Raw genomic sequence first — 14,984 nt, 5'->3', positions numbered from 1 at the left:
AAGGACATGATGCTGACACTGGCTGGGTGAAAGTTAATTTGTCAAAAAAGGAAATGTGGACAAGGCTATTTTCAGAATTTTTCTTAAATTTCTCCAGAGTTGCTTTAGAGAAGAGCTAACATTTCCTTCTTGAATAACATCGTCACTTAGAAACCAATGCTGGTTCCAAATATGTTATAGAGTTCCAAACCTTGTGCAGCTGGAATTATCATTTATAAACTAAACTCTCTCTCTGTACACACACACACACACACTACCCTATTAAAAGGCACAGGATATCCTGCCAAATGCAAGAAAATGTATGCAACTATACACTTATGCAAATCCACTTATACATCACAAAACAATGATTGTAAATATGTGGTTTAAAGAGAATAATATCAGAACATTGTAATAACCAGCAGAGACCCACAACACGAACCCAACAGCATTCTGTGCAAAGAAATGCAATATAGAATTAGGGTATATAGTCAAGCCCATCCTCTTCATTAGTGGAACTTCCTAATGAATTAAAGGAGAAACAAAGAAAATATTATTAACTTCCTACCTGAAATTAATAGCACAAAATTATTCTGGCCACAGACAGAACAATTTCTGTCTACAGACACAATAATGAATTATTAATTCCTGCCATATATTATACATTTAATTTATATCTTTGTTACATATCTACCAGGGGCATGCTTCCTGCCTGTGGTAGGCAGGTAACAGACAATTTCTGAAAGTGAAGTAAGCATTTCTAATAATGACTTTTCTTGCATGTTCAAATAGTTTGCATTTTTAACATATTAATAGTTGTTCTAGTGTTCACTTATGAACATCATGAACCTGTATAGTAACAATCTATGACAGGACATTGGACACTGTCGATGGTAAGCATTTGTATTTTTAAGAAGTTTTCTGAAGATCAAAATGTAATCGTTATAATAATTAGGACTTTAAAGAACATTGTTCTAGTGTTCACTTATGAACCTGTATATTTAATATTTGTGTGTCATAATAATCTCCAAGTTTGCACAAGGATAAAGACTAGTGCCTTAAAAGTACTTAGTCATGTTTATGTTGATTGTAACTTATGCTACTCATTTATTACAAACCAGTGACATACCTAGGTTTGTCATCAGTTTGTAATAAATTAGTTTATTGTCAAATCAAGTATTGGTAATTTGGATTTAACCTTGCATTTGACAGTGCTGTCAATCATACTTTCCTCTTATCTCCTTCTACCACAAGGACTGACTGACTGACTGTGCAAGGAAGATGTATATGGGGAAATTGAGCAAATTTGATGTCAATAAGGCTGTGGGAATTGCTAATACATCACCACATATTTTGAAGGAATATACCAGAGAGTTGGCATCTGCCTTGACATATTTATTTAATATGAATCTTAGACTGGGTAAAATTCCAAAAGAGTGGAAAGAAGGCAGAATTCTACTGCATCATAAAGGAGGTGACAGAACTCAAGCATCATATTATACCAATCTGTGTGTAAGGTGTTGTTTTTAAAGTGTTGGAGAGGCTGGTGAGAATCAGGATCCAGAATTGGGTTGACAACAATGGTATTATCTTTGATCTTATCTTATTCGTATGGGGTTATTCAACTGTCTCTTAGGACTGTCAAGTCCTCCTAGTGAGGGATTAAGTATGTATTTTTTAGAACCATGTATGCTCAGGGGCAGGTTTGCCTGATCTGAAGGTTGAAAAACCTGAGTTTCCGGGTGAAAAAACCCACTATCTCGAGACTGGCTAACTCACCTTTAGTTGAAAGAGACCAGATAAACGTTCGTCACATCATGGATGAGAATCGAATGCGGGTCTTTCTGCCCAAAGAGCTTCGTCTATAATGACTGAGCTATGGAGGCTCATTATCTTTGATGGATAGCAAGGATTTGCTAAAGGGAGGTCATGTTATAGCAATCTACTTCATCATCATTATCAAATTCCTGCCATGTACCCTCAAAGGGATGTACAGGATATGATAGTACTACATGAAAAAAATTACATCATTACTAACTTCCTATCTACAATTTTCCTCCAAATAAGTCTGTTACTTGTGAAGACTCCAACATTATCAGATCGTATATTTCTATCATCTAAGGCACTTTGTACCGTATCAATCCACCTATATCTTGGTCTTCCTCTGGGTCGTTTTCCTGCCAACCTGGCAGAGAACACTTATTTTGCTAATCTTTCCTCTCCCATTCTATTTAAGTGACCATACCACCTGAGATTAGCTCTGCTAATTAAATCCTGGATGCTGACAATGTCAAGTTCTTTCCTAATATCCTCATTTTTAATATGATATTGCCATTGATGCCATCTGTTCACGCCTCTAATCTTTCTCAGGACTCTCATATCTGTGGTCTCTAGTCTTTGGTCAAGTGTTTTATTTTTGACCCAGCTCTCAGATCCATAAGTTAAAACTGGTTTGAACACTGTCTTGTATACAGTTAATTTAGTGTTCCGACTAATATCTCTCTTATTCCATATGAATTTATTCAGTTGACTTCCCACCATACCAGCTTTGCTGATTGTGTTGTCTATTTCTATATTTAATTTACCATCTTCACTAAAAATTGTGCCTAAGTAAAGCTGAAATGTTTTACTTTTTCAACAGGTTCTCCATTCACAACACAGTTGACATTTTCAACGATTCTGCCTATTTTCATTGTCTTTGTCTTTTTATTGCTGACCTTCATACCATATCTATTACAACAGCTATTCAATTTAGTCAGAGAATCTTGCAGACTTGTAACGGATTTATTTAGAAGTATAACATCATCCGCATAAAGCAAAGAGCTGACATTAACATCTCCAATTTTGATATCATGTTTAATACCACTTTCCTTCATAATGTGATCCATATAGATAATGAATAACAGAGGGGATAATGTACATCCTTGTCTCACACCAGATTTAACATTAAACCATCTTCCTGTACTTCCTTCAATTCTAACTGCTGACTTACAACTCAAATAAAGACTAAGTATTGCTTGATATAATGCCCTGTTGACACCATATAACTGTAGCGTATTGAATAGCTTCTCTCTTGGTACCTAGTCATATGACTTTTCCAAATCGACAAAACTTAAATACAGATCTTTGTTATATCCCCAAGCTTTCTCGACTATTTGTCGTAAAGGGAAGATCTGATCCTGACAGCCTCTATTTGGCCTGAATCCAGCTTGTTCTTCACCAAGCTTTTCTTCCACAATTCTTCTCAACCGTTTCTCAAGTATGCTTGCATAGATCTTACCAGGAACACTCAGTAGGGATATACCTCTGTAATTCTCACATTCCATTTTATTTCCTTTTTTATATATGGGTACTATGAGAGCTCTACTCCAATCATCGGGAATTTGTCCCTCTGTCCAGGCTTTCTGAACTATGTAGTTCAGCCACTGTAAGACTCTTATACCACCATACGTCAGCATTTCTGGTCGAATATCATCTAGCAATTTCCACATTTCAAGCCTTTGATAGCTTTTTCTACTTCAAGTATGGATATGTATTCCTGACTGCATGCCTGGTCAGTGTTTTTTACCACTGTGCTGTCATCACTGCTTGTTTCATTTAGCAGTTTTTCAAAGTAATTACTCCATACTTCAAGGATATCTTTTTCTTCCATTTTCTTGTCACCTTTATCATCTCTAACTCCTTTTACAGCACTCTTTCCTCCATTCCTAAGCTTCTTCAACAACCTCCAGAATATTTTGCCACCTTCTTGATATTTATTTTCTATATTCTTGCCAAAGTCCTCCCATGACTTTTGTTTAGCTAGTTTTACACAGTGTTTAGCATTCTTGCATTTGTCTCTGTATTCTCTAAGAGCACAAGCTGATTTATTTGCCAGGAACTTTTGATATGCTTTCTTCTATTCCTTCAGTGTCTCTTTAACTTCCTGTGTCCACCATGGAGTTCTAATTTTTCTATCCTTGCAGACAACTTCACCATATGCCTCTCTAGCTGAATCAATCAGGGCTTTCTTCAAGGCTTGCCATTGAATCTCCAAGGTTTGATTCCTGTTCTCAAACTCTTTCATTTTTTCTTCAATGATCTTTGTGTATTTTAGTCTACAGTTCACATCTGAGAGCTGCTCAAATTTTATTCACTTTAAAACTTTCTTACATGTTATACTTTCAATATGAAATTCAATTTTATCCTGCTCAAGACTAAATAAGTGATCACTTCCAATTTCAAATCCTCTGTACACTCTGGTGTTCTGTACCAGGGAGAAAACATCACTATCAACAATAACATAGTCAATGAGACTTTTCTTATTCCTTGCCTCTTCTCTCCATGTGAATCTGTGCACATTTTTATGTTGGAACATGGTGTTAGTAATAACCAGTCCATGTCCTGAGCAGAAATCCAACAGATATTTGCCATTATTATTAACTTTGCTCTTTACTCCAATTTTTCCCAAAATATTTTTGTATGTTTCACAATCATTTCCTACTCTGCTATTTAGATCCCCAACAAGGACCAACTTTTCCTTTTTCATTGTGTCAGTTGCTTTTTCTAAAGCATCAAAAAATTCCTCCGCTTCTACCTTAGTAGGACCTTCTGTGGGACCATAGGCACAAATAAGTCTCATTGTCCCATTCCCCATTCTCATATTTGCCCACATCACTCTACTCGAGACTGCCAGCCATTCATGAAGATTAGCCTCGTATTTTGTGTTGAATACTATGGTTACTCCTTCTTTTCTTTGATTGTCATTGCCTGAATATAACATTTTGTATTTATTGCTCAGAAAAATCTTACCAGTTTTTGTCTGTTTCAGTCACCCCTATTATGTTGATCTGGTACTTATCTAATTCCTCAGCTAGCTCCATTTCTTTGCCATTCAGGCTTCTTATGTTGATAGTACCGATGTTTAACTCTGGTGATGTTGAGTTGGGGTGTGCTTTCATATTTGTTCCAGTAGCTGACTTTTTGCTGTTCGCCCTGGTTCCCTGGCAAAAACAACGGGGGGGGTCTTGTTTAACCGGGCGACGCTGCAGCCGGCATGAAATTTTGTCATGTTGTACCATCATTTTTTATTTTGGTTTAACCAATAAGAATACAATTTGGTCGGCTAAATCCCAAATTGCCAGTCCATCCTCGTTCGTTCAGTATCCAAGTAGATACCCAACAGGGTGCACCACGAGAAGGTGAGGATTGGACATTAGGTCAGAAGCCATGGTCGGTTCTCCGCATTCCTTTAAAGGCTATGTGGAGGTCTGCTCTCAGTTATACAGCTTTGATCCTTAAGCACCCCAGTAAACTATTAATCTAAGTAATCTACTTACTTATTATAATAAGGTGAGAGCTACATTTGACAAGGGAGATGGATACACAGTGGTATACTTCGATTTGTTAAAGGCATTTGATAGATTACCACATGATAAGTTGACAGTCAAACTAGGGCAGATGGGGTTGGATATTAGACTGGATTGGAGATTAACTAATTGATAGGTATCAACAGTTGTGTATGGAGAAGCAATATCCTGGAAAAGGATAGTCACTGATGGTGTGCCTCATGGGTCTTGTAGGGCTATTTCTGTTTAGCCTGTAGGTTAATGATATTTGGGTAGATTTGAATGCAGATATTAAGTTTATTTATTAATATGGCATGAATAACAAAACATGCAGTACATACACTGTCACTTTAAAAACATAAAAAATTAAAAGTCAAAAGTCATTTTAAAAACCAATAAAATTAAGTGGTTACATCCATATTGATCAGATAGTTCATAGCTTCGGTTGTAGCACTTAAAAAGTCTAGTTTGTCTCCCGAATATGCTCTGAGATAACACTGAGTCACAATATGATCCACAGTTTGTCTTTGGGCTCCACAATCACAATGCAGGGATGGTCGTTTACCCCATTTAAAAAGCATGTCCACACATACACCATGACCAGTTCATATTCTAGATTCGTGGGACGAATATATGCCTTCCATATGTATGGGATTTTTAGACCATCATTATTGTTTAGATTGGAGTGGTTGATAATGATCTCACACGTTTCCTTAAATTTGCATTCATACCATGTTTTGGTGTGATGTAGACAACTAGTGAATAATGGTCTAAAAATCCCATACATATGGAAGGCATATATTCGTCCCACGAATCCTTCTTCTCTAAGAACAACTATAAATAGGACTATAGAAAATCCAGGATCCTAAATCGAAAATAACTTTAATACTAAAAAATAGGACATCACTGTTAAAGAAAAAATTTGTAAGAAAGAATGTTTATTCATGTTGTAATTTATGAATAATTTTTTAAATCAAAAATAACAATTGTAATAATAGAAATAGGACATTGCTGTTACTGGAAGGAAAACTATCTGTAAGCAAGAAGGTTTATTCATGTAATCAAAAATTAAATCTAGCTTGATGTAATTTTATTTTTTTTTTCACTAGAGGTCATGCCAGTGAGTAGCATGTGATCAAATCATTGTTTCTCTAGCTTTCAGTTTGAAATGTAATGCAGCTCGTCTTGTATATTTATGTATGCTCCAGATGATGATCTTGATATGAAGATCGAAACATCGGGATAATAAAAAGAGTTATTCTAACACGGTTGTAGAATCCATAATTTCGAAAATGAAGGAAAATGATTGTATATATGACCTTCATGCCATACTGTATCAAAGGCTGCTGTTAGGTCCAAGAAGACAGCTGATGTTTTTTCTTGCTTCTGAAATCCAGCTTCTATGTATGATGTTAAAGTGAGCACTTGATCACAGCAACCACATTTTTCTCTAAAACCAGCTTATTCAATTGGAACATGCTGCATAAATGGTATGGACAATCTGTTGTACAGAAGGCATTCTAACATTTTATAGGTGCAACTCAATAAATCAATAGGTCTGTAACTTTTTGCCTCCTGGGGTGGTTTTCCAGGTTTAAGAATAGCAACTATTTTTGACTTCTTAAACTGGCTAGGTAGTCGGCCAGTCAATAATATATCAGAAAAGGATTCACAGAGCAATTTTATAGTATTTGGCCCACTATTAATCAGAAATTTAGGATGGACACCGTCAAAGCCTGGAGCCTTGCCTGCTTTGATATCTTTTATGAAGGCTTTTACTTCATCTATAGTGAAGATTGAGGCATATTGTGAGAAAGCAGGGGCATTTGTTTTTAAAGCTCTAAATTCTTTCTTAACTTTCTTGGTATGTTCACAGTCCCTAGGTGCCCTTGACATATTAACAATTTGATTAGCTATTTTCTCAGGGGAGATAATTGTGCTTTTTCTTTTAGGTAAATTAGTTGTGGATAGTTGTTGGAGAAGATTCCAAACTTTTCTACTTGATCATTTTAAGTCAAGGTTTTCAACCATATCAATCTATTTTGTTTTTCGAAATGAGTTCAGGCTATGTAGTAATTCATCTGCTATTTCAGGATCTTCACTTTTCAGGAACTCTCTGTAGAGATGTTCACTATCTTCATTCCATCCGAGGACATAATCTTTTCTGTAACCTCTAGGGATATAGAGATATTCAGTTGTTTGCAGACGATGCAAAGTTGGGAAGAACTATAAGGAGTAAAGCAGATGTTGACTTACAAGTAGACTTAAACAGACTGAAAGAATGCACATGGAAGTGGGGATGCCAGTTCAGTATTGCAAAATGTAAGGTTTTAAAATTTCGAAAACAAAGATGGGATGTAAAGTTTACTCTTGGAGGGAATATATTGTTGGTGGTGGAGCAAATAAGCTCTTGGAATGATGGTGGATAAGAATCAAAAATTTAGAGGACATATTTCCAAAATTGTGATGACAACACAACAAATTCTGTCAATGATGCAGATGACACTGACTTGTAGAAATAAAGGAGATTCTGGATTCCAATGTATAAGGCCTTGATTAAGCAACATATGGACTACTATGCACAGATTTGTTCACCTGGTTTTCAAAAGGATGAAGAGATATTGGAAAGTATCCAGAAGCAATTCTGGATACTTTCCAATATACCAGAAATGACTAAAGTCATTTCTGGTTTCTGGAATGTTGAGTATGAAAGGTTGAGAAGATGCAATTTGCAGGGTCTGGTGGATAGGGGGAAAAGGGATGATATGATAGAGACATACAAGTTGGTAAGAGGTTGTTATAGGATTAACATTGAAGAGGTTTTTCATAAAATGCTGGGAAATGGCAGGGAGAGAAAAAGAGGTCATCCCTGGAAGCTGTATAAGGAGAGTGTGAGCAAGGGAGTAAGAAGCAGGATTTTGCATAGATACGTGAATGATTGGAGTGTGCATTGCCTGAGAGTGTGTGATGTCTGCAGAGAGAGTTTGAATGTATTTATTGCATGGTATGATGAGCTGTGTGTGTGTGTGTGTGTGTGTGTGTGTGTGTGTGTGTGTGTGTGTGTGTGTGTGTGTGTGTGTGTGTGTGTGTGTGTGTGTGTGTGTGTGATAAAGGGATCTTCTCCAATGAGTCTTTGACTCCATGGGAGTCTTGTGATAATTATAATAATTGACAAGAGCAACACCAGAAAACATTGCAAAAGTGCACAAGGCTATCCTTGCAGATTGAGTGTTTGGCACAAATGTCCAGATAAGTGAAAAAGCAAGTGGGTTTATCACCATGAGAACATGTTCATACATGCATCACTCATTTTTCGACAGTACCTGGCTTCTAAAAACACAAAAGTCATTCCCCATTCCCCTTATTTGCTTCATGTCATCACCTGGGACTTCTTTTTTTTGTTCCCCAAGGTGAAATTCTGGCTGAAAGGCATAATTTTGACATCCAAACAGAATCATAGGAAGTGCTCAACAAAGTCACAATTGATTACTTCCATTGATGCATGGAGTCATGGAAAAACTGCTGGGATTATTGTATACATTTCTCAATGAGCCTACTTCAAAGGAGACAGCAGAAACCAGGAGATAGGGTAAATTTTATGGTCAAATTCTCTGAACTTTTGGATAGCACCTTGTATAAAGGGAAAAAAAAGTGTGTGTAAATATGTAACTTATCCTATGTAATATTCAATTTCCTGTAATATGATAACAATATTTATGAAAGAAAATATTGGCACATACAATTCTTTCAAGTTGCTATCACAGATAACAGTCCATGAATTCTGTTGAAAAGCCTGAAATCTAATGCACTGATACACCGAATCTGCAAACATTCCTGTTCCATCAGGACCACTAAAATCAAAACTATATTCATCATCTGTGGCTGATAAGCCTTGAGTTCCAGAGTGTGGTTCAGGAGACATTACCCCTAGAAAAAACATATATGAAAATAGAATTAAAAGTAGAGTTCCTTACTTATAAAAAATAAATGGTATAACATAAAGTTTACTAAATTATCAAAACTCTTCGGTACAATGAACACTGCTTATTTAAAATCTCTCATAAATAAAGTTTACATAAATTTGCTCATACTCTATATGAATATTTTCAAATCTCCATATAAATTATCATATGCCACTTTAATTTTCAGCAATATATAATATATCATATATTATATGATATATTATATATGTTATATATATATGTAATACAGTAGACGCTCGACTATCCGGCCTAATGTGGCAGGCCGAATAACACAAAATCCAGATAGGCCGGAGTTCTAGGCCTACCTGTTCAGACAAATGTGAAAAGGTAGGCCTAAGATAAAAGAGTCAAAACTTACAGTTTTTAGTTTTTGAAAAAGTCCTTGATAGATGACTGCTTCACCCTTTTAGCCCTCTTCCACGATGCAATGTCCCTCCACTTACGCAAGCAGATGATATCAGCTGGTGTCACTTCCTCCTGCTCACTAATGTACTGCAGCGCTGCCTCAATCATCTTGAACCCTTCCGAATGTGGGATGAGATTTTTCCTGTCATCTAAGGATGCCTCCTCCTCCTTTTCTTCTTCCCCCTGTGTCACCATTTCCGCAATATCATTGTCAGTTATTTCATCAACTTCGTCGTTTGCCATCCATTCTGTAATGTCTTCTGCATTGACATCGCCACAGCTTGGTACGTTTTTGAGCAATGAAACAAGTTTATCGTTTTCATCTTCCACTTCGGTTTCACACACGGATTCAAGGTTGAAATGTCTACCTTCATGGTCCAAAAGAATTTTCCAAGACTTTACAAGTGATATGTTTCGAATCTCTTTAATAACAATTTACTAACGTAACCAGGAACAGTGGCAAACATATTCCACACTTGTGGACATCTGACACACAACTGACGAAGCAGAGAAATCTGCACTTTGCATGTCTCAACTTGTGTTATGAACACGGCACGTAGGAGGATTGTAGCAGGCACCCGCTTGCAACACCTTGGCAAAGTAAATTACAGTACGTATTCCTCATTTTATCATAGAGAATTACTGTACTGTAATATTATAATTCTCCGTGATAAAATCTGGGCTCCAGATAGTACGGAGGCCAGATAATCGAGAGTCTACTGAATATATAAAATATCTTCAATTTAAAACTGTACTTGGAAAATGAGAAAAAATGCATTTGTATATTAACAAAAACCTTTAGCTAATTTCTGCCAAGAAACAAGCAAAATGATTTCAACAAGCCCAATAAACTATTGCACATTCAGCAGTAGATTAATTTTTTTAGATTTTTTTTTAAAAATAAAATCCACTAATGACTTTTATCCCCCATATGGAATAGGTAAGGACATTTTAGTCCTAACTAATTTTTGGAGACTGAGAGCAGTCAATCTCCACCATTTAGCCACTCAGAGATAGCTGACCCAAGATTATCACTAATTTTAAATGGCATCTGATGATGAGAGACAAAGAAGTGCCCACATCTTGTGGTTCCTATTCCTAACACAATATATTGTACTATTATCTTATTGTCTTATGTAGTGTAGGTTCTATATTCAATTTTCTTGAGTTTACAGAATAAAAACCAGTTTCCAGGAGAAAAAACACCTGCCTGCTCATGCTAGACATTGATTAACTCAGGAACAAGTTACTGAGTTACTGAAGACTAGAATCAAAGTCAGAATATTTTTCTTCAAGCAGTCTAGTGATATGGATGCAAATGTCATTTCCACAGGGCTATACAGGTCCCTTGAAAGAAGAAAATTTTTTGGCATTTTAAAATTTGATTAAATATTAGTCAATATTTACTCACTTTAATGAGGAGAGGTGAACTTAGAAATGGCCAAGACACAAGCAAAGTAAGTCAAGTAAGTCCACTTACTTTTGAAAACAGAAACACTGTTATATTGACCCTACTCGTTACAGCAAAGTTCCAGTTATATCCACATAACATCGATGCTATTTTAACAGAAATTCACTGCAGAAATATATCTAGTGTCACAATTATGGATCAGGTCTGGCAGACGATACCACAGACAAAATCCACAGAATCAAATGGAAAGAAACTACTAACTTCATCTCCCAACAAGTACAAGCATCAAACTTTTCTAGAAGTTGCTCTTAAAAACTGAACTAATATCAACACGTTGTGTAATACTCTCTCCAAGGTATAGGAAATTGATTATTTAACCACCTGTTCAGCACCAAGGCACCTACTAGCACCCATAAAGTCTAGGATTAGTCTGATTGTTTCCACTTTGTTTTATCTTGCCTATGTGCATGTTACAGTATTTTTTACATTGTATCCCCCCTCCCAATGATCTCTGTGACAAAGATAAAATATTGAAATTATTGAACCATTGTTTAATTTATCCTATGCACTGTCTTCACTAAATTAAAACATAAAATATGATCATCTCAGCCTACCCTCCAAAATTCTTTCTGTCATCATGAACACTGTCCCAGTTCAAGTTTCTTTTTTCTAAATAGATTTGCTTAGATTCTGTCTCCTTTCCCCCAATATACCAATTTCTGATGCCTGCTGGTCAATTACCTCCAATCTGTGCTCCTAGTTTATTTTCCGTTCCCAAATACTTGACTTTACACAATAACCTTCACTGCAGTGTCTTCTTATCAAATGCCTTAGCAGAGTTTTGAGTTCTGTTAATAGTGTTAACTCTCACTATGGCAAACAGTACCACAACAAAATCACTCACTGTAACAAACTAACAAACTACTGAAAAGTTTTGACCCATTTCCTTACAAGGATGTGCTTAAAGAAATTCCCTATAGCAAACTCACTCTAACAAGCTATTACATTCCATACTCTCTCATCCATATTGTTCACTTCTTCCAGAATCTTTCATATCTTCTTTATATTTCCTCTCATTTCATTCATTTTCATATCTCATTTCACTTTCTTAATAACTATTTCATTTCCTTGCTCATTTCATGCTTATCACCTTTCAAACTCTCAGTATAGAAGACTCATAGGGACTGTGATCTCTATCAGTCTGCTATATTGTGAGTTGACTGCATCATGGGATATCCAGTTTCCTTATTCAACTCAGTCATAACATTATTATAAAATAAGAGCAAATTTTCAAGACAAGATCCCCCCCCCCCTCCCTACACACATTCATATAAATTATGTGAATATTAAGGATGTTTGTGAGCCTGGTGGTATGCAGAAAAGAAAATGAAAGAGTTGATGACTGTTTTGGCAGATATGAACAATTTGAAAAGTGATAAGTATGTAATGAGAGAAGATATGAAAAAGTTATGACAAAGAAGAAGAAGACAAATGAGATAAGAAAAAGATGAAATGGGATATGTACAAGAATGATATAAGAGTTCATTTTTGAAATTATGGATTCTACAACCATGTTAAAATAACTCTTTTTATTATCCCAATGTTTTGATCTTCATATTAAGATCATCATCTGGAGTATAGATAAATATACAAGACAAGCTACGTTACATTTCAAACCGTAAGCTAGAAAAACTAAGCCTAGCTTAAGGTTTAAAATGTAAAGCAGCTTGTCTTGTATATTTATGTATGCTCCAGATGATGATCTTAATATGAAGATCGAAATGTCGGGATAATAAAAAGAGTTATTTTAACACGGTTGTAGAATCCATAATTTCAAAAATGAATGCTGATCACTGTGTAACACCAAAAGAAAGGATAATGATATAAGAGAATATATATATATACATAGGAAAGAGATATGAAGAAAACTAGAATGAAAAAGGATGAAAGAGTACAGAATGTAAATTTGTTAGCTTGTTATGACAATAATGAATTGAGAAGAAAAAACATGGTTGCAAAGGAGACAATAAAATAGCTGGCCAGAAGAAATGGTGTTCAGCTTCCTAAAGGGGTGATAAGACTAAGGCAAGCCAATCTGTCTGTATGAAGTTGTGGTAAAGGTGTTGATGAGAATAGTGAGGACCAGGATTCAGAAGTCGGTTGATGACAGCAACATTTTCTTTGATGAACAGCATGGGCTTGCTAAGGGAAGATAGTGTTTTAGCAATCTACTTATTATAACAAGGTGACAGGTGCAATGGACTAAGGGGATGCATAAATGGTAGTATATTTGGATTTTGCTAACGTCTTTGATAGATTGCCACATGACAAGTTCGTAATTAAACTGCAATATATGGGATTGGAGACTGGCTGTCCGATAGGTATCAGCTAACTGTGTATGGAGGAGAGAGAGAGAGAGAGAGAGAGAGAGAGAGATATCCCAGAAGAGGAAAGTCACTGGAGCATGCCCCAATGGTCTGTTTTGGGTCACTTCTGTTTAATTTGTATGTAAATGAAATTTGGAAGGGTTTGGATGGCGATATACATTTGTTTGCATGATGCAAAATTGGGAAGAACGATGATGAGTAGAATGGATGTTGTAGCCTTGCAAGTGAACTTGATACTTTCAGTGGGTGAATAAATGGGGCTACCAGTTCAACATAGCAAAAGCGTAAGGTTTTAAAGTTAAGGAAGCATGTGGGATGCAGAATATAGGCTACTATTACATGAATGTGTATCCTTAGTTGACCTACATAAATATGTGTTAGCAAAGATGGTATTAAATTAGGGTATATTTAATTTTGAAGACAGTTATGCTATCTTGCACTCTCACATTGTGTGTATGTGCATGCGTGCGTGCGTGCGGCAGTATGTAAATAATCAAGCCAATAGTTAATAAGCTTTAGATGAAAATGTTTCTGTGGTTTATCAGTTCTGTGGGAAGTTTTTGGTATTGAGACCACATTATAATGTAAATAGAGTACTGTAAATAAAACAAGCAAATTATAACTCTACAAGTTTCATAAGCTATCTGACTTACATCGTCAGGTGCACTAGTACAAAAAAGGTTTGACTTACATCATCAGGGGCACTAGTACAAAAAAGGTTTTATACAACAAAAGACAATAAACAATTAATTACGCATATAGATGTTATCATAACTTCACAACTGGTACATACAAATAATAAACCAGAATAAAAATGTTAAATTCATTACTGTATGCGTCTTGAGACAGTGCTAGTTGTTACTGTCCTGTTCTGTGGCATCACAGGTCCGTGGCAGTTCAATTTTTAATGAAAGCAGACCATACACACAGCAGATGTATTAAGAATTTTGTTCATTGTCTTGCATTCATAACCAGAGTGTAAGATTTTGTCTCAGGTAGTGCAGATCTTCATTCCTTTTTATTAGCGTACTTGATCCTACATAGTGCACACATAATAAAACTAATGACTTGATGAAAAAAAGTTATCTAATTGGCCAGAAGAATTTTAAAAAATCTTGATCACTGAACATCTATTAGTGCTAAGAATTTATGGCACACTAAAAATAAACAAAAAAGGATATTTCATTACAGACAATTGTAGATGGGAGAGATTCCCTTACCTCAGACTTAGCAAAATATCTGTAAAACATGATATCACCACACACACACACAGGAAAAACAGAATCATATAGTTTACAAAACATAGTTTACATTTTCTTGAAAAGGTAAAAGATATAAACACAGAGCCTTCAGACATCTTAGCAAGTTTAGATGTAATCTATCTTTTCACCAATGTACCCAGGAATGACACAGTGGATCTAATTGTAAACCTTTTCCCACTGGACACAGTAAGAGTACTCAAACACTGCATGAAAACACTTTTTTCATATTT

The 14,984-nt window shown here is 35.7% G+C and overlaps 1 protein-coding gene across 4 annotated transcripts in view; it reads right to left on the bottom strand.

Annotated features, from left to right (window-relative positions):
• The window catches only part of LOC150092685 (uncharacterized), a 491,968-nt gene that overhangs the window by 219,668 nt on the left and 257,316 nt on the right, over nt 1–14,984 (bottom strand). For all 4 annotated transcript variants that reach the window (XM_090414354.1, XM_090414355.1, XM_090414357.1 and 1 more), the window contains exon 8: nt 9,047–9,233. In XM_090414354.1, the coding sequence (XP_090270480.1) occupies nt 9,047–9,233 (187 nt within the window). The remainder of the gene's footprint in view (nt 1–9,046; nt 9,234–14,984) is intronic.

The sequence above is a fragment of the Typopeltis vanoorti genome, chromosome 25 (genome assembly GCF_054136105.1).
Source record: "Typopeltis vanoorti isolate ZY-2024b chromosome 25, IOZ_Tvanoo_1.0, whole genome shotgun sequence".
Taxonomy (NCBI): Eukaryota; Metazoa; Arthropoda; class Arachnida; order Uropygi; family Thelyphonidae; genus Typopeltis; species Typopeltis vanoorti.
Note: the sequence above shows the minus strand (reverse complement) of the source record. Positions and strands in the feature narration are given on the sequence as shown.